Source organism: Seriola lalandi, unplaced genomic scaffold, assembly GCF_002814215.2.
Source record: "Seriola lalandi dorsalis isolate HSWRI2012SDOR001 ecotype SW California unplaced genomic scaffold, Sedor1 jcf7180002053085, whole genome shotgun sequence".
Classification (NCBI taxonomy): domain Eukaryota; kingdom Metazoa; phylum Chordata; class Actinopteri; order Carangiformes; family Carangidae; genus Seriola; species Seriola lalandi.
The window spans coordinates 1-20,176 of record NW_019523638.1 but is presented as its reverse complement, the minus strand read 5'-3'; the positions used below and the strand labels follow the sequence as shown (position 1 = coordinate 20,176).

Here is a 20,176-nt window from a genome sequence, read left to right as displayed (position 1 = left end):
TTCTATAGGAACAACACACACTTCTATAGGAACACACACTTCTATAGGAACAACACACACTTCTATAGGAACAACACACACACTTCTATAGGAACAACACACGCTTCTATAGGAACAACACACTTCTATAGAAACAACACACTTCTATAGCAACAACACACACTTCTATAGGAACAACACACACTTCTATAGGAACAACACACACTTCTATAGGAACAACACACACACTTCTATAGGAACAACACGCTTCTATAGGAACAATAATTTTAAAGTAAGATCAAAGTCAAAAAGTCAAATATAGTTGCTGCAGTTTGGCTTTAGTTTTTACTGTATTATTAAAACACATGAAGAAGACTCGGCTCCACCTGTTGCCGGTTGAGGCGATGACGATCTCGTCTCCGGACTTCCAGGTCACCGCCTTCATCAGAGTCAGAGTGGCGGCGCCGCTGGTCGCAGTCTGGGCCAGGTGGGTCCAGGGGACAGGAACAGGAATACCTGGAGAAACAGGTTGTAAACAATGACCTGAGCACCTGAGGAGGCCAGGTGAGGTGTCACTAATAATAACTTCCCTGCAGGACAAACAACTCACATTACCTGACATAATGACATGTAATCTGGGGTGGTGGAATATTTGGGTCACAACTATTTCAGTTTTCTGATGTTTAACATTTAACAAGTTCATTTTCAAGAGAAAACACGTTAAAATTCCTAAAATACTGATTTTAAATATGAAATTCAAACTTTAAGAACTCAAATCACTTGATGAATCAGTTTCTCACTGAACAATGACTCGTGTTTGAAATATAAAATGAACCAGAAGATGAACTGTGACATGTGGTGGATATAAAGTAGTATGGAAGGTAAAATACATCAAGTCCTCGTACATCAGAACTTTACTACTTTTACTTCATTATTTTACAGTTATGGAACATGACACTAAGGGTGTTTTAGTCACAGCGAGAAATAAACCTTCTTCATATAAACGAGTTTGTGTGTTCGTACCGTGGAGGTCCAGCACTCCCTCTCTGACCGCCAGCGTCTTGGTTCCGTAGACAGGAAGTTCAGGAGAGCGCAGGTTTCCGTGAAGCGTGATGATGGCTTTGTGCTGGAACGGCGCCCCCTCCTGGCCGATCTGGAGCCGCCCGCCGTCCGTGATCAGGATGTTTTCCGCCTGCAGCTCGATGTCGGCTTCATCAAACAACAACGTCCCTCCTGAGGTCAGAGAAACAGGAACTTCAACACGACGTACTGGAGGTGATTCAAACGCCATGTTGTCTGGTGTTGAGCCGTTACAACAAGAGGTCACTTCTTCTTCAAAATAACTTTTATCATGGAGCTTTCCCTGGTTTTACTTAATTTTACTTTATTAACAACTTCTTATCTTTTATTTTCACTGATCTCCCTCTTGCTCTTCGGTCTATTTGTACTAAGACACTTTAATTTTAATTGTATTTCTGATTGTTGCTTCCTAATTATGTATCATATATTATATATTTTGCTGCCTTGTGTAAAGAACTTTGTAACAAGGATTTAGAAAAGTCTCTATAATTAAAGATTATTTTTATCATTATTATTATGAAGTGATGTTTGAAGTTTAGATTATTATCCTATTACCACAGTTACAACAAATAAAATACAGAATTCAGAAGATGTGGTTTGTGTCTCAGGAATCAAACTTCTTCTTTGCAGCTAAACGATTTAAAATGAAATATATTTCACTTCTTAAAACGCCGAGAGAGAAAAGAAGGAATCTCCTTCACATCGTTACAACAACACAGTCCATGATGAAGGGATGCTGGTACCTTGAATCAGCAGCATCTTGAGCACAGGTGTGCTGGTGTCCAGCAGGATGGTCTGGCCTTTCGTGATGACGGCGAACGAGCCCTTCTCAGGCGGAGACAGCCCCCCCCACGTGAACCTGGACGACCACACGTCAATGTAGAAGAAATCAGCGTTGTCCTGGAGGAAAAGACAGAAACACCAGGTCAGAAATACTGTGTGTTGTCATGACAACTCGAGTCCGACCGTCCTCTCTCACCATCTTGGCGATGCCTCGGTCTCCGACGCTGACTCGCACTTTGGTTTCCTGCGACCGTCCCTGAGCGCTGGTCACACAGATGATGTGTGTGTTGTTGGAGGACTGGACGTCACACACTGACCCCGCGATGGTCACGTTCAGGTCATTCATGTTCGTGCTGTCAGAGTCAACGAGGCGGGAAAAGAGGGAAAGGAAACAGATTAATGAGTTGATGAAGCAACAGAGAGTCAGATTACATTGATTACATAATGAAATATTATACATTGTACTTTATGTTTATAAAGTAATAGTTTACTTTAACATAATATACCTCTATACTATAATAATAATATTAATAATAATAATAGGATAATATAATACAATAGCATGCTAGATAGCAACATACACTACTACTATATAATACCTTACTTTAACATAAGTTAAGTACCAAAATATTATTAATATAATTTCAATATCATTTTAGATAATAATGGACTGTAATCCTATTTTACAACCTTTTATATTAAAATATTATGTTACATGTTGTAATAGTATATTATAATCTTATTATATTTCATGCTATTGTTCTACATTATCCTCTATAAATAATATGAATCTGTGTTATTTCATTATCACATTGTACGTTAATATGTAATTTATTATAATTGTATGTACAATGACATAATGGAGGATAATATTATTTTATATTATGATACAATGCACTTAAAACAGAAAAAAACTAAAAGACTAAAACAGAATAGGAAGAATAAAAATATAATATAATATGGTAAAATATGATATAATATATGAAATAAAGTGCTGTATAGACTGTTGTCATTATAATGTATTAATATTAAGTATAAGTTAATCTTGTGTGTGTGTGTATAAATATATATATATATATATATATATATATTGTTTGTTGTGTGTACAATAAACCAAATAAAAACATCATGTTAAAGAAAATATTTTCATATATTTTAAGTATTTATTTACAACCCAGTGACAGGAAGACGTCCCAGGAAACTGGACCTGTGGTATTCTGAACCACTGGTCCATGATGTGGGCGTGTCTCTCTATCGTGTCATCAGTTCACTGCAGAGACGTTTCCTTTACCGCACCTGAAACCGGAGCCGCTGATGGTGAGACGGGTTCCTCCAGCTGTGCCTCCTCTGCCCGGAGACACCGCCCAGATCACAGGGGTCAGCTGGGATCTGTAGGTGAAGCCACTCGACACGTTGACGGCGTCCAGCGGGTTCATGACGGCGACCACGCAGCTCAGCTCCGACTCAGTGCCTGAGAGACGAGACGCAGACAGAGACAGACAGAGAGAGAGAGAGACAGAGACAGAAAGAGAGAGAGACAGAGACAGAAAGAGAGAGAGACAGACAGAGGGAGAGACAGAGAGAGAGAGAGACAGAGAGAGAGACAGAGGGAGAGAGAGACAGAGGGAGAGAGAGACAGACAGAGGGAGAGACAGAGAGAAATAGAGACAGAGAGAGACAGACAGAGACAGAGAGACAGACAGGCAGACAGAGAGAGACAGAGAGACAGACAGACAGACAGAGATAAAGAGAGACAGACAGAGAGAGAGACAGACAGACAGACAGAGAGAGAGACAGAGACAGACAGACAGAGAGAGACACAGACAGACAGAGAGAGAGAGAGACAGACAGACAGACAGACAGACAGACAAACAGAGAGACAGTTGAGATGTGTAATAACGACCAGTCTGATCTCTCTCATCATCCATGACAGGTCTTTGTGTCGCCTGAAGCTTCTGTGATTCTCTGACATCACTCGTCCTCGACAGCGTCTCCGTCAGTTTAAAGTTCATCTCACACTCAGTTTGTTAAAATGAGTCTGGAACCAAAAATATCTCAAACCTGCAGGAACACATTCTTCCTGAAGAAACACCTGAAGAGCCTTGAACTTTTACCTCACTGATACGGAGTCTAATACTGAACTCTCTGTCTTCGTCATTTAAAAACATTGAAATTGATCATTTAGGTTTTGAATATAATATATAATAATAATATCTCCCATCATTTCATAAAGATTTCAAATGGAGACTGAAATCTGGACTCCAGTAAATCTGATCAGCAGACTGTTTAATGTTTTAATGGTCTTATTGTTTGACTCTTGTATCCATGACAACAGTGTAGACGCTGAGTGGAAGTAAGTGAAACTGAACTGACTGTTGTTGAATGGAGACCGGCAGTACAGACGGGTCGACGTGGACACGTCTCTGTGGACTTCACACTCCTCCCCGCAGATCGTCACGGTGGAGTTGTGCGGGTCGAAACCAGAACCCCGGACGGACAGCAGAGCTCCGCCCCCAAAACTCCCTGAAGAACAGACCAGAGAAAAGAACCGAGTCAAGGAAACACAAACCCACAGAAACAAATAACCTGAAAAACAATAAAACACTTCATGGGGAAAAGTGTTGTTCTGTTGTTCTGTGTTTCATATTAAATATTACTAATAATTAATTTAACTAATAATTCATTTTTTCCTCCTTTCCCTCGTTTCTTTTAGAGGGTGTATTTAGTCTTATCAGGTCATTTAGCTGTGTTTTTATTTATTATTCTCTATTCTCTCATATCATTTCAAATTCAAATGATATTATGGAACTTAATATTAGAAAATACTTGGATACAGATAAAAACTGTGAAAAATAAATGAGTACCAATGCAACATATAAAATACAGATTACAGATGTGAAACAACTGGTCTTCATCGATTATCATTATTATTGTTTTAGTTGTTGGTGTCAAAGTCACTTTTGACCTTTAATGAAGGATTTTTCCTGCAGATGTCTGAGTGTGTGACACAGTGAAATATAAAGAAATAAAAAAGAGCCGGTCCTGGATTGTTTTGGCTCCGACTGTGTCTCACCCTCGTTGGGATGCACGCCGCTGAGAGTCAGCTCATATGTGAACACGACGTCTGACTGGGCGCGACCTTTGACCCGGTGATGCAGCACGACCGGGTAGGCCCCCCCCGGGTTGTCTCCTGCAGTGCACTGCACCTGCGTGTCGGACACCGTGGACACGTTGCAGGACACGTGGTTCACGGAGACGGAGACGAGCTGAGGGTCGGAGCCGAAGCCCGAGCCCGTCAGCGTGATGACCGAACCGCTCGGCCCTGTGGGAAATAACGAGCGGAGGAAAAGGTGATGAGAGGAAGGACTGGATGGATGTGTAAATAAAGAACAATCAGAGACTTTATTCAGACTCGTTCACTCATGCACCTGGAGTGTTTTCTCCCTCCCCGCTGTGATGTGTGAGTGTTGCTGTGAACACATGATGTGGAGGATCATGGGTAATTACCTGTGGGGGGGCTGATGGAGCTGATGACGGGGGTGTGGGCGGCAGCGTAGGTGAAGTTGAGAGGAGGATACTCCGCGGAGAAGACCTGGACGTTGACGCTCACCAGCCCCTCGCTGTGAGGAGGCGTCAGGCAGCGGAGACGACTCGGAGTCACTTCCTGAATGTCGCAGCTTTTCCCACCGACCGTGACGCTGGTGTTCCCCGGAGCGAAGCCGTTTCCTGTGAGGACGAGCGGGGTCGCTCCGGCCAGGCTGCCCACGCCGGGGCTCAGGTCGGCCTGGGCTCGGCTGATCAGGGCGGCGGGACCGGATGCGAGGCCTTTGCTTCTCACGATGACTTTGAGCGGGTGTTTGCCCGCGGGCAGACCGTCAACTCTCACCGAGATGTTCCCGCTGGTCACGGCGGTGACTTCCAGCTCGATGCTGCTGGCGAAAACCGCCACGTCGTCCACGCGGCTGCCGAACCCTGAACCGGAGATGTTGACCGTGCTGAGACCGGCGATACTGTCGGGGGAGACGCTGGTGACGGAGGGAGTGACGGAGGAAGAGAACATGAAGGAGCAGTTTGAGTGACAGGAGCTTCGGATCTTGCCCACGTGGAAGACGACGTCACCGGTGAGTGGCGGAGAAGGAGAGGTGTCGCAGATGATGTAGGTGTAGTTGACCGACACGAGGGCGCAGGGCTCGCTGGCGACAGTCACATGACCCTCAGAGAAACCGGAGCCGTGGATGTGGAGCCTCGTGTGGCCGGTGGCGCTGCCGACGGGAGGCGAGACAGAGTCCACCACGGGCAGAACCACGAACCGGCGGCCGAGCTCGTCCGACACGGCGATGATGGCGCTGCCCAGGTTGTTGATCCTGACGGCCACGGGGAGGGCGACGCCGACGGGGAGTCCGCTGCTGGGGCTGAGGCGGCAGGTGATGTCAGAGTGTGAGCTGTTGATCACCTGACAGGGCTGATCTCCCACCGTCACCTGAGGGACAGAGAGGAGCAGAGTGAGCCGCAACCAGGACGGACGGGTGGGTAAAAATCACTTCACCGTATTTATTACTTTGTATTTTTACATCATAAATCAGACAGAAACGTAACGACTGTAATTCAGCTTTAAATAACGATACGTACAGGAAGTGTGTTTGTGTGGTTCAGTAGCAGATGTTCTCTGACCTACGCTTTGTATAAATACGTTTTTAAATCTAAATATCCTGTAAATTTATCAAAGACACTGATTTAAATCAGGTCGTTTAAACAGTTTTATAATCTGATGAACTCACTGTTAATAAAACTTGTTGTTATTGTGACTTGAGATGTTACATTCTTAATAAAAGTTGTTAATAACCTTTGATAATAAACTCTATTACATGTTTCCAAAGAAGAAGCTAATGTGCTTCTCAGTGAGTTAAACGTTAACCTCGTGAGCGCAGGCGACGTCGCTGAAGCCTTCGCCCTGGATGTGGATGACCGTGTGGTGCGAGCCCTGGTTGGGGGAGATGGAGCGGACCGTTGGGGTGGAGCAGGAGGAGGCGCTGAAGGAGAGGCCGTCTGAAGTGTTATTGGTCTGTCGGCACCGCGGGGAGGCGACGCACTGTTGGGCCGATCGGGCAACACGACGCGAACCTGAAGGGGGAGACGTTTGGTCACATGGAAAGTTTCACTTTGAGGCGGACTCTCTCTCTGTGACTGATCCCTAAGAAGCTGTTCTTCAGATTTAACTTCTGCTCCAGAGCATTTCACCCACATCTACACATTTACCTCCCGTCACGTATCTGGCCTCCACCCCTCCCACGCTGATGGACACCCTGCTGCTCTTCTCCTCCCGAAGCTCCACCTTCACGACTCCCTGCAGCAGCTTGACTTCAGCATCGTCTATGTATCCACTGCTGTAGTAGTGCACGCCGGGGGAGGAGAAACGGTAGCTGAACAACCCTGAGGGGAGGGGGGGGGCAGAGACTCTGTAAATATGTCACAGCAAATCATCAAGTTTACCTACACATGGTGCGAATTTGTCTTTCACACATTTTCAACATCACAAATCGCAAAAGCATCACAAAAACTACAAAGGAAAATCCTCCTAGATAGATAGATAGATAGATAGATTGATTGATAGATAGATAGATAGATTGATACTTTATTTATCCCCTGGGGGAAACTCATGAAATGGAATAAATGGTCAAATGTGAAGAAGGTGAGATCATGTTTAAGTGAACTGAAAGAGTCGTGAGAAGAGACAGAGGTCGCAGCTTTATTCCACCAGGAAGAGGATGAACATGACCCATAATGCAATGCGAGAGCTGAAGGTAATGTAAGAAAAAATAATAAAAAAGATTAATTAATTAATTAATTAATTAATTAATATGCTCTAAATAAGGACGTCACACATTGTCAGAGATTTTAATCCTTTTGGAAGCTTTTTGAAAATATCTGCATATTAACTGAAAATAATTATATATGTGTTTGTTGTTGTTTGTTGTTGTTTGTTGCTGCTTGACCCCGCTGGACAAACCTGGCAAACTGTGTATAAAGTTGTTCCAGCTAACAACAGCAAAATGCTACGTACACATTGATATGGCAACGATCTAATAATCTGATATATAAATCACTGAACAGGAACATTCTGACATAAGGAAATAAAACAGATCATATCTAACTGTGTAAAACATTTGAAGATAGAAGTGAAAGTGTTTTTCGAGGTGTGACTCTGTGACTCTGTATTCCACCTTTGTCAGTTTTGGTCTCTCCGCTGGTGAACGCTCCTCCGTCGTAAGTTGTGCCACTCGGGCTGGAAACGCTGAAGACCCGGTATCCGACTCTCTGGAAGGCCGGCGCCTCCCAACGCCACGTCACCGTGTCGCCGACAGACACCGTGAGAGAGGCGGGACTCCACGCGTATCCCTGTCCATAAGCTGCAACACACAGACCTAAAGTTAGACAACCGACACACAATAACACGCAGGAGGAATCTCATTGTCTGAGCTTGTGCAACATGTCATTGAAATTCATTCTTTTTCTAAATGTGGCTGATTGTGGAGGAACTCGGGTCAAACAGGTTTTGAAATCTGTCTTTTCTGAAACCGTTTCTAGCTGCAGTCAGATTTCAGCTGCAGGCGACAGCTTCGCGCTCGCAGCACTTTTCTGTAAGCGAACCCTGGTCCTGTTGTTCTGGGCTTCAGTCTCAGATTCAGAGCGACGCCTGCACGGAGGGCGGAAAGGGAAACGTACTGCGGTGGGAGCCCTGGTTGGTGACGACGTGGGTCTTCTCCTCCGACTGCACCACACACTGCAGCTCGTTCTCCGAGGCGACCTTCACTTCACACGCAGCTTCTCCTGTCACACACCGACACAACAAGTGTGAGATCATGAATAACACCCGATGCTGTTACACTATAGTGCAGCTGTTCCTTATTTGCATGTAGTTACATCGCAGCAGATAACCACCGGGTGATTTTCATATCCAACTCCGCCGATAAACCCTGAGCACAACAGCCTGTTATGACGGTAATGATGCATTTTAAATCACTGGCACTTACCGACAGACACTCTGTTGTCAGAGGTGTTGTTGCTGAAACCAGAGCCAGACACAGTGAGTCTGGTTCCTCCCATTAAAGAGCCAAACAGTGGAGAGACGCTGTAGAACTCCAGGATGTATTCAATGGTTCCGTTCACACTGTTGCTGTGAAACATAAAACACAGAAAAGACTCAGATAAAGACCCAAACGAATCCTCAACCAATCGTTTCAGAGCAACTGAAGATTCATTTCATCTGTTTTAATAACTGACTTCTGTGAATTCATCTTAGTCAGTGGGAATATTATATTAAATATCAATCAGGGAACATTTTTCTAAAGGAGGATTTAACTTGACATATTTGAAGATGTATCGCTGAGACTTTAATATAAAGAAGAAGAGTCAGATCTTTGCAGCCTAAAGCTTCCTCGGTTAACTCTGTGTTTGTGCATCTTGACGTCATTGAAAACGAGGGAAAACCTCAATGATCTGCGAGGAGTAAATAAATGAAATGAAATGAAGTCAACACCCCTGTTAGTCCGTGACAGAGCTGGATACCGCCGACCACAAACAAGGTCAATTATTATACTCTATTATTCATTTTTATTTCCTGGAGGTTTGATGTCTGTGTGATGCTGCAGCTCTGTCAGTTTGTCGTACCTTGTCTGGGAGTAGCCGTTGTTTCCCACCTGTACGTCCACCTTGTGCAGACCGGGCGGCAGCACGGGGAGGAGACAGGTGATGTTCGTCTCCGTCCACTCCACGATGACGCACTCCTCTCCGCCTACGAGCACGACGCTGTCGTTGTCTCGGCCGCCCAGGTTCGAGCCCTGGACGGTGAGAACGCGACGTCCTGCAGGAGGACACAGAAAGCATCAACAGGAAGAAGATTGTGTCATTCGAGTGGCAGGATAATTAGCAGTTGTCTGCAGGATAATTCTGCTCTTTGTTCCGTCTGATTGTCCTGCACGCGAGCAGGTATTCCTGTTGTGAGGATGCTTCTGCTGTTTACTGTAATTACACAGGATGGCGTGTTAAGTCTCTTCTCAGCTCAGATTCTCGAGGTTTAGCAACAGAGAAAAACCTGAATGTCGACATTTTACATGTCACAGGAACAACAGGTGTGAGCGATAACGCCGCTTTAAGCCACGTGTGAAAACCTCACGCAAGCTGCTGGCGACATGACGACCACTCACACATGTAATTACATCGATCTACTGTGCTCAACAGTCAGAGAGGCGAGAGGAGACGCAGCATCCCACCTGTACCTGCCTCCTGCACTGGCGACCAGTCAAACACCTTTTATCTGTTTTTACATGGTCTGACACCTGAACACATCTCTGAGCTCCTCCGCCTCCTCCTCCTCCATTAAAGCTGACTTTTCATTTAAACGAATCAAAGAACATAATCCCAGCAGGACTCTGGGTTTACCCATCCCAGTAACTCTAGTAGCTCTGGTCCCACCTCACTGACAGGTCATTAAATGCACCACTGGTATCAAGAACAGAACTCACCTGTGACTGTGGTGGTGCTGGGACTCATGGCTGAGATCTGTGGTGTGAGGTTGTTATCGTAGGTGAAGGAGCTGTTGGCGCTCTGACTCATGTTTCCCACCATCACCGTCACTGCGTGCGACCCTGCAGCTCCCTGAAGTCAAACAAGCATTTATTAATTATAGAATAAATAAAAGAATCTAATAAGTGACTGTAGTGTCCTTTAGGAAATTAAACCTTCCTCTTATAATTGAACTAATGTTTATGTTGCATGTTCCTGCTGCAGCTCTATCAGGTCTGGTGTAACCAGTAGCTCGTGGTGGCTAACGTTAGCGAACAGATAGACATTTCATTAGAATTACTTTCAAGTCACTTCCTGACGAATCCCTGCAAGTTACGCTACGTTTTAGTTTAGTAATTTTCCTGTTGTTTTTCCTGTTTTACTTATTATTATTCTTTAGTTTTAGTTTGTAACTGATGTGTAATAACTGTCCTGAGCTGCAGGGAAATAACATGCACTTACTGCTGGAGTCCTGCACTTCAGCTGAGAGTCAGAGGCGTGAACCACGGTGCACTCCTCGCTGCCAACAGTCACTGTGGCGTTCAGGCTGAAGCCGAAGCCGCTCACTGTCAGCAGGGTTCCTCCTGAGGACAGACCACAGTTAAACTTCCTAATGAAATGATTTACAGGCGCTACTTTCTCTCTGAGCGACGACCTACCTGCCACGCTCCCAGACGGCGGGGAGAAAGAGGAAACGATGAGCTGGTAGGTGAAGCGGGGGGCGTTGCCGCCTGCGTAGCGTGAATCACCCAGAGAGGGGAAGCTGACCCACACAGGGTAGTTACCTGCACTGGCGCTGCCCAGCCTGCACACCTGAGCGCTCTCTGAAATATAATTCACAGCAGCTCATTAAACTGCTTCGTGTTCATTTTAACAAACAAGCTGCAGCGTCCGCCTCGAACACTGACCTGTGATCTGTTCAACACGACACCTGGCCGCTCCCACCATGATGGAGGCGTTTTCACTGCTGAAGCCGGTTCCGGTGACAGTCAGCAGAGTCCCCAGACCGTGAGACCCTGAGGAGGGGGGGCGCATTTACAACACCTTTACATTTACATAATAACATATAGGGACTAAGATATTTGTCTGTGAAACCAAGAAAGAAAAGTAAATGTTTCAGCCCGGACTGAATATTTTCCATTATGTAATAAAAATTGTGTTTGGTGCCAAAATGTTTTGGATCTTTAAATTTTTAATTTGGTTGCAAATATTCTGCCTGAAATAATCAATCGTTAACCAATAACGCTTCGTGTTGAATGAACAGCCAATAAGTCAGACAGCCACCTTGAGACGGGCTGATTCCAGACACGACTGGAGTCTTCTCCTCCGACCAGTCGAACCCACAGTCACCTGAACACTTTGAGGGAATCCCGTTGATGTAAACCTCCACCTGCGAAGAGTGTCACATGACAAAAGTCATCAGGAAGTGAAGTTACTGCAGTCATAACAATAGAATAATAGAGGACAGCAGCTGTCAATCATCCTCAGGACAAAACAGTTATTAAAACATGTAACTGAAATCCTCCCTGGAGGCACGAAATATACAAACACAACAGCGTTATGCAACAGACAGAAATGTGACGTGCTCTGTAGGATTTAAACACATGAAAAGATCTGGATCTGGTGACAGACAAATAATCCTGAAACCTAAAACCAGAAGCGCCCGAGGCGTCTGCGTCTCAGTCGTACCTGTGGTTTGGTTTCCCAGACACGGAGAAAATCTCCTGTCAGGCTTCGTATCAGCAGCCCTCCCTTCTTCCTCTCACGGGCTGAAACCACTGCGTTTCCACCGACAACTGACGAGCTGTTGACCTGTAACCACATATATGATATATACATGTTACTGGTACTATCAGTGGTGTTACAGTAGTAATACCACTACTACTGCTCTGACTTTAGTTTTATTTTACTCTCATACAAACAGTAAGAAAACAAATATAAACAAATAACATAATGATACAATTGATTATAAATACAATTAGGGACAATTAGAGACACAAGAGCGACGCAGCACCAAACAGCTGGTAAGAATAAACACTGTCAGGATTAATGAGAGAATAAAATGTTATGATGGTTTAACAGACAGGAAGGCGAAGTGTAAACCTGTCTTCTATAATGAGAATTAAACATGACGAGGTTTCCTAATGATCAACGAATACAAATGTCAAGACCATATATTTATATATATAACGACACAACTTAAAAAAACTTCAAATAAACTTATTGTTAATAAAAGAGAAACATTAAGAAGTTAAATAAAGACAGTGTGACCTGGATCAGAGGCTGGTCTCCAGGCTGTGTGAGCCACTCCACCCTCCACTGGGGGCGTCTGCAGCTTCCCTGCGCAGCGACGCTGACCTGTCCCATCCCCGCGATCCCCTCCAGAGCGTACTTCAGGTCCTTCTCACTGATGTCCACCGACAGACCTGACGACAGCGCAGAGGTGAGCGCTGCGATATGTGACTCTGCAGCGTGTTAGTTCGGATCATATGCTTCAGAGTGGATCATAAAACTACGAGACATCAGTGTGTTTTTGCACCAATATCACGAAGACTAACTCCTAAACAGGGACATACGTGATATATGTTACACTTCTGTGTGGGAATAGTTTATAGTTATATGTGATTATTGCAGGAGTCGTGAGAGATGCGTCTTCTTTAACCCGCCTGAGTTGGTCAACAGTGTTTTACTAACTCTGAGTTTCTGGCAAAGAGTGAAGACCTGAAAGTGACAGCGCTGGGTTCAACTCTCCGTCTTTGTGTTGTGCACAGTAAGTTTTCACAGCAGCTGAGAGGAGGAGTGATGGAGCACAAATCAAGACGCTGCTCATGCACAGCAGTGAATGAGTTTAACCTTTCGGATGATAATATCTGTGGAACACGCAGCCAGGACAGATAAAGACATGACAATGCAAATGCTACACGTGTCCCGGCCGCGGCGTGTGCTACTGTACCTTCAGCTCGGCCTCCGTAAATCTCCACATCAAAGGTGCCGTTCAGAGGAGGCGTGGCTCTGTGGAGGCGAGCGATGGTGACGGTGGCTGCTCCCTCCCTGAACTCAGCCGTGTCCTCGCTGCTGTTGGACAGCTTTCAAATAAGAAGTGTAAAGAAGAGTGAAAAAACATTATTTTTACCATCTTTCAAATGCACAACCTTGTTCTCACAATCCACCTTTCAACACGACGTCACACTGAGTCTGGACTGAAACAGGTATTTTCTCTGTTTGAGGAATCAACATGTGGAAGTCTTTAACCACAGAGCTCAACGTGAACCAATCAGATCATTCTGAACTGAAGGTGAAACAAGAGTCAGTGGTCATGACTGATCTGCTCATAATAACATAAACGAAAAACATTAAAACATGAATGTAAAATGAGATGGAATAATAATAAAACAATAACAGAAATAATAAATAAAAATAACCAATTTAAAATAAGTTATTAACTTTTTTATTTTATTGAACCAGTTTCTGTTTTGTACATTTTTAAAATGTATTTTGTAGTTGAGTTTTGTGTATTTGTATAAAGGCCTCTCTGACTGAGCTGTGTAAACCAGCTTAGGAGATAAAAGCTGTGGTCCAAACTTACCGCCCCTATAATTATAAAACTAAATAAATAAATACATCAATAATGTAACTTTAAAATCATTATAAACGCTGCAGAATGAGGTGACGATGGATCAATAGTTATCAGATTTGATGACACTGATGCTACAACAGGTGCTCCACCTGTCAGTCACGGTCCGTGTCAGCTCTCCGTCACTGTTTCCTCTATCATCTGTTAGTCAAATGAAACCTGTTGAGCACCTGGAGACATGAGACCCAGCTACAGCATCACTGTGGCGCCGCTCTGTACTGAGGCTTATTATCACCTGGCTGTGGGCCACTGAACATTTCCTCTGTTTTTATGAGTCAAGCTGCACAAGCAACAGCAGACCTTTAAACCTCACATCTGCTTTTCCTTGTGGAAATGTCTCTGCTGTTTCAAAGAAGCCTCATCAGGATAAATCCTGTAACTTAGTGTACTGTGTGCTTGTATTGGATTTTATTGGGACTATCCATATTCTGACTCAGAGGTTATTACTGCTGCAGGGTTGATTTATGGCCTCAGTTCTTTCTTTATGTGGATTTATTTCCCAAGACACATAAGCCAGGCAGATTAGAGACTCCACACTGTTGCTCCAACAGACTCTGACGGAACTGAAGTCACTGCGAAACACAGGTCTTGTGTAATATAAATAATATTTTCAAGAGTTTAGGATCTCAACAGCTGAGTTGACCAACACTACGTCTGTGTTGTCCTGCGGTCTACTGTAGGAATATGGAGGGGATGTCCTTGTCTTTAACACGACACTGTTACACTACCTAACCGTCAAATCATCAGTTACCTGCAGGAAGCCAACTCCTAGCAGTGGGAAGCCAAACGCACAATCCACCGGTGTGGCCTTAATCTCGTAGCTCATGTGCGAAGCCGCTGACGTGTCTTTGTTGACGGAGATCACGTCGAAGGAACGGCCTGAGCTCTCAAAGGGTGGGGGCCTCCTCCTGTGGGGAACAGCTGAGAGAAACAGATCAATAAATAAACTGTTGGAATGTGATCAGCCGTAGTTTTTACATATCACTATGAAATAACAGGAATACGTTGCATTATCAAACAAAAACCTGTCATTTTCTGTTGCTTTTTTTGGGGCTGTTTTTTCCAGATTCAATAACAGAACGATTGCGATGAATACGTCTACATGCATGTAACACTGGAACAATCTTTTCTCTGTCACCTTCGTTCAACAAAGCGAAGTATGAAAAGACTGATTATTTTGTTACGTTAATCTGTGTACTGTGTGTACCATTTTCATCACTGGTGGTCGGTCTCTTCCCAATGTGAACGGCGTCCACGTAGAAATCGGCACCGGTGGCGTCTTTGTAAAGGTAAAACTCCAGCAGCTCGTATCCGCTCCCGACGTACTCGGCCTGCAGGGAGCTCTGCAGGTCCACGCACTTGTAGCTCCACCTGTGGAGAAACAATCACACGTACATGCTGCAGTTTAGCTGAAGAATAGAGGAAGAATGAGTAACCAGTGTTTATACTGTATCTGACACATCAGACGCTTTATGGTCTCTACTGACTCGAGGCCCTTTGTGAAGACAGTGTTGATCTTTGCCGTCTCTGTCTTGGTTTCGCCTTCGCTGTTGCGGTAAGTGAACTTCATTCCAACTTCATCCTTCAACATTCCCTTGTATGCGAAGCAAAGCTGCAAGGAAAGGTAAATATTGAATCAACAGTTCAATCACAGTAGAAGCAAAGATTTAATTCCAGGTCCAAACTAACATTGTTCAACAGAAGAGGATCAGCGCCAGACGGGAAAAAACATTTTAAAGTCCGAATTCTGAGTTAAAAAAATAAACTGACATGTGGCCCTGATCCTCTTGCATATGGTTACGCTCACATGTCCATTATGTTTTTAACTGCATTCACTTATGATATAAATTCTTTGACAATCTAACCAGATGTACAAAATCAATAAATAACACAGTGGTTGTTTCACCATGGAGTGCTGGTCCAGTGACACTGGTCCGTAAACGCCCCCGGACTCTGTCCTGTAGCTTTCCTTGAAAAGAACCTGAGCGTTCTTCAGAGACCACAGGCCACAGAAACCAGAGTGTTTCACACGAGTCCCTTCCTCAGGAGTCGCACCAGCAAACTGGTGAGAACACAATGAGAATCTAAAATCAGATGCTCTCCAAAGGTTTACACCAACGTCTGGTAAGTGCGTGTTTTGTTTTTTTTTGTCCCACTGACCTGAGAGTTGTCATCTTCAAAATCTTTGAAGTATTTCACAGCGGTGCCTTCAGTGGTCAGGATCTCACCTGGACACCAGGCTTTCATCATGTCCTCCAGAGCCGACTGCACCTGTTCACAGTCACACACGCTGGACGTTAGTATTTTTTCTGCAGCTTCATTCAGTGAAAAAATGCAAAATGAAAATCAATTTAAAGACATTATTCCAAGATCTCTGTTTACAACCTGCAGGAGTAGTTTTGACTGATTTGGGGGATTCTGAATTTCAGGTTAAAAACTTTCCTCAAACATCAGCAAATAAAAACTTTTAAACATGATCCCAACCACACTGAGATTAAGGTGAATTACAGATGTGTGAACACAAAGAGAGACAGTTCAAGTCTCAGACCTCAGCCTCAGTTGCGTTGTAGGCGATGGGCTTTGTGGGGACGCCCCCCCAGAGCAGAGTGAAAGTCTCCATGTTGCTCCTCCCCTTGGTGACCTCCACCACAGTGATGTTGGTGTCAGAGCCAAAAACCTCATAGTGAAGAGGTTCAAAGTCACCTGAAGTCAGAGAACACAGATTTAATCAATTAGTTATTTGTTGCACTTTTGCTGCTGAAACTAAATATAACAGTGATGCTCTTTAGAAGTCTGTTATATCAATTTAAAAACAAATCTTTGTACAATACTCAGCACAAAACAAACATTATACACTTTTGTTTATCAAGGTACGAATCTATTGAACATCATTTGAATCTGTAGTTGATACTGAATACTGTCTGTCTCTTCTCACCTCGGTCAGAGTTGAATGTGACTGTGTAGTGAGATCCTTGGCTGTCATCCTGTTTGGTGACCTGAACTGTGTCGGGTTTGATGGACCAAAGGTCGTTCAAGACAACCTCCATCATCTCTGCTGAGGCGCTGACTGGGATTGGTCCTGGAGAAGACAAACACAAAGCTCACTGTAGTTTTATTAGATCAGAGCAGAGGTTTAAGGGTTTTCCTTTTGGTCATTCAGTGCTTTCCACATTACCAGTCTTTGCGTCCCCGTAGCCAAGGCTGAAGAAGGTGTTCCCACAAACATGGCTGGCACAGCTGCTGCTGACGCTCACCTGCTGGACTTCTTTGACTCCGGCAGCGTTGGTGGGCCACGAGTCAAAGGTAACCACCTGAGTGACGGTGAAAAGGAGGCAACAAAGATCAGTCATAAAATTTAATTCTTTAGAATAAGAAGAGAATTTACATTTTTATGAATTTGCTTTTTTTTTTGTACCCAACTTCCCTCCGCGTGCTACATTTACTTAATTTAGTGATTTCCTTCATTCTCTGATGTGACATTTACCATCTCTGGAGAGCAGAAGTGAGTTAAACATGAAGTTAACAACAGTGCTAGCATTAATGCTAACACTGCAACAGCAGGAGAACTTTTCAACAAGACAGCTGCATTGTTTGATTAAAATAAGTCCTAAAAACGTTGGCGTCTCTTGTCTTATTTAAATGGAAAAGTGCCAGAAAGGAGAGAAAAAGTCCTTATTAGAGGACTAGCACAAACCAGCTAATGCTAAATTGTCATTAGCTGCCTTCAACAGTGTTGAAATGTTTTAAGGTAGATTTTACAAATTCATCCCAGATACAATTAAGAGGTTTAAAATACAGTAAATTCTGCCTTCACAGATTTATGCTGATACATTTTTCTGTTAGTAAAGTTGGAGCCAGGAGACCGAACTAGCTTAGCTGCTAGCTTAAACGGGAGCTAGCCTGGCTCTGTCCAAACGTCCCAAACTCTTCCTACCAGCACCTGTAAACATCACTAGTTAAAACACTTTATTTAATCCACACAGAAGGAGCAGTGTCTTTCTTAGTCAGACCCAGGCTAGCTGTTTCCCGCTGTTTCCAGTCTTTACGCTAAGCTAAGCTAAGCTAATGATCTTCTTGCTAACCGTTGTAGCTTAACATTTAGCATACAGATAAGAGAGTGAGTGCTATAAAACAATAATGTATTTGCTAATTTAACATTTTTTATTTTTTTTTAACAGAATAAAGAAACAGGTTAGCATCAGGTGAGCCGCCACATACCTGTTCCTCATCGAACACGTCGTATTCAGCCACGATTTTCTGGACCTCGTTGACAGCATCTTCCGTCTGGTCCTCGGTGAAGCGGCTCTCCTCCCGGAACAAGCCGAGGTTGAGACTCGAACGACCGCCATATTCTTGTTGAAGTATTTCCATGTAGTAGCTGCAGAAGATTTAGATTTTTAGTTATTTTCAATAATATATTCACAGCTGTTGTTTTGAAAAGTGCTACATAAATTAAGTTTTATTATTGTTGTTATTATTATTATTATTATTATTATTATTATTATTATAAATAGAACTGTACTCCCATACTTACGGTTTTCCTTTCTCTAGCGCCATCACCTCAGACTTTTGTGACTCCAGTTTGAAGAAGTCTGAGACATAATTTGGCTGATGAGCAACTTTAACCTGAAGTGGAGGATGTAAAGAAAGTTACATATCTCACTTTAACACAAAATTCATACAACATCCTTTTTTTTTGGTTCTTTATTCGTGGCTTTGCATGACAAAAACAAATGTGACACTAAGGGAACATATAATGGACAGACATGTAAATGACAGGAAAAACAATAAACAGTGATAGAGATGTAGAAATAAATAGAACATGATGTGTATGTGTCTATGGTCTATCTGTGTTATGTTTCTGTCTTTTAAAGGGTGAAAATGAAAGTATAGTTGACTTTAATAATTTAATGTAAATATAATCGTAGGGAGATTGTAAAATAATAATAAAACAATAAATAATAATCAATGGTAAATGATAAATAATGATAATGATATTCTGTCAATGTAACAAAATGAATACATAAATAAATAATATAGTGTAGAATAATATAATAGTGTGGTGGTGTTATGGCAGAATATAACTTTAATAATAATATGTGTTACACCGTCATGTCATACCTTGTCCTCTGGGCGGCTGGAGTTGCTCAGGTAGAGCTCACACCTGTCGTCACAGTGCAGGTAGATGGTGTAGTTGCCGCTGGCCGGAGGGACGAAGAAGCCTCTGGATCGCGAGGTGAAAAGATCCAGTGAGTAACTGAACCTGTGCGGCATGGAGTCGATCCAGTGCCGCCAGTATCCCGTCATGTTGTCGTCATAGTTCCAGATGTCGGTCAGGTAACGGGGTCGCGTGTTGTTCCACACCTCCATCTTCAAGCCGCGGGAACCTGGACGTACGTGTGAGAAGAATTTAAAATGATTGGTGGTGTATCAACATCAGATCGTTGATCAATATGTCAGTAACCAACAGATAATTAAATGGCAACTATTGGAGTCAAATAAACACACGAGGGAAGAACAGACACAGCCGCCATATTGTTTTTGGGTTGTCCGTCTCCTTCTCGTGGACGGGATATCTCAGCAACATCTGGACAGAAGTTTGGTTAAAAACATTCACCTGGACTCAAAAATGAACTGATTAGGTTTTGGTGGCTAAAGGTCAAAGGTCAAGGTCACGATGACCTCACAAAACATGATTTTGGCCTTATGAACGCAATATCTCCATGACGACTTGAGCTCACAAAACAGCTGTTAGCCAGGACTGAAGACACACAGCAATAATGAGAACAGAGTCTCTGTGACTCTGGATAAACAGGGATGTGGCCTGGACAAAATCTTTGGCTTTAAAAAAGAAATCAAAATAAATCTGAATTTTATTTAAATCATTTTCTGCTAAAGAAAGAAATCCTGATACAAAAGGTTGTAGAGATTAAAAACCTCCCGTGAGAAGTTATTAACATGACACGAGGTGAAAAAGGTGTTTGTGTTACAGTCTGATAACAGATTCTCTGATTACTGTTCAAAGCACATCAAAGCGTCCTCACACTTGATGGACCGTGACAGGTGATGGGATGATGATCACCATCTTCTAGACGACAGGTTTGTTGACAGATACTTAAAATTCCTCCAGTGATCGAC

At 43.5% G+C, this 20,176-nt stretch overlaps 1 protein-coding gene across 1 annotated transcript in view; it reads right to left on the bottom strand.

The window, feature by feature from the left end:
- LOC111650985 (fibrocystin-L-like) overlaps positions 1-19,425 on the bottom strand; it is a gene marked incomplete at both ends in the record, with an annotated part of 26,283 nt that extends 6,858 nt beyond the window's left edge. Inside the window, 33 exon segments of the mRNA XM_087172528.1 lie at positions 209-495; positions 1,003-1,212; positions 1,803-1,959; positions 2,039-2,195; positions 3,139-3,313; positions 4,216-4,365; positions 4,916-5,164; positions 5,350-6,322; positions 6,758-6,963; positions 7,099-7,272; positions 8,064-8,249; positions 8,566-8,670; positions 8,874-9,016; positions 9,511-9,703; positions 10,365-10,497; positions 10,867-10,988; positions 11,064-11,228; positions 11,313-11,420; positions 11,689-11,794; positions 12,094-12,216; positions 12,676-12,830; positions 13,358-13,490; positions 14,790-14,959; positions 15,246-15,409; positions 15,526-15,650; positions 15,945-16,100; positions 16,199-16,309; positions 16,587-16,741; positions 16,974-17,117; positions 17,214-17,349; positions 18,257-18,416; positions 18,573-18,664; positions 19,160-19,425. Coding sequence (XP_087028654.1) covers positions 209-495; positions 1,003-1,212; positions 1,803-1,959; positions 2,039-2,195; positions 3,139-3,313; positions 4,216-4,365; positions 4,916-5,164; positions 5,350-6,322; positions 6,758-6,963; positions 7,099-7,272; positions 8,064-8,249; positions 8,566-8,670; positions 8,874-9,016; positions 9,511-9,703; positions 10,365-10,497; positions 10,867-10,988; positions 11,064-11,228; positions 11,313-11,420; positions 11,689-11,794; positions 12,094-12,216; positions 12,676-12,830; positions 13,358-13,490; positions 14,790-14,959; positions 15,246-15,409; positions 15,526-15,650; positions 15,945-16,100; positions 16,199-16,309; positions 16,587-16,741; positions 16,974-17,117; positions 17,214-17,349; positions 18,257-18,416; positions 18,573-18,664; positions 19,160-19,425 — 6,089 coding nt within the window.
- Positions 19,426-20,176: the final 751 nt, after the last annotated feature.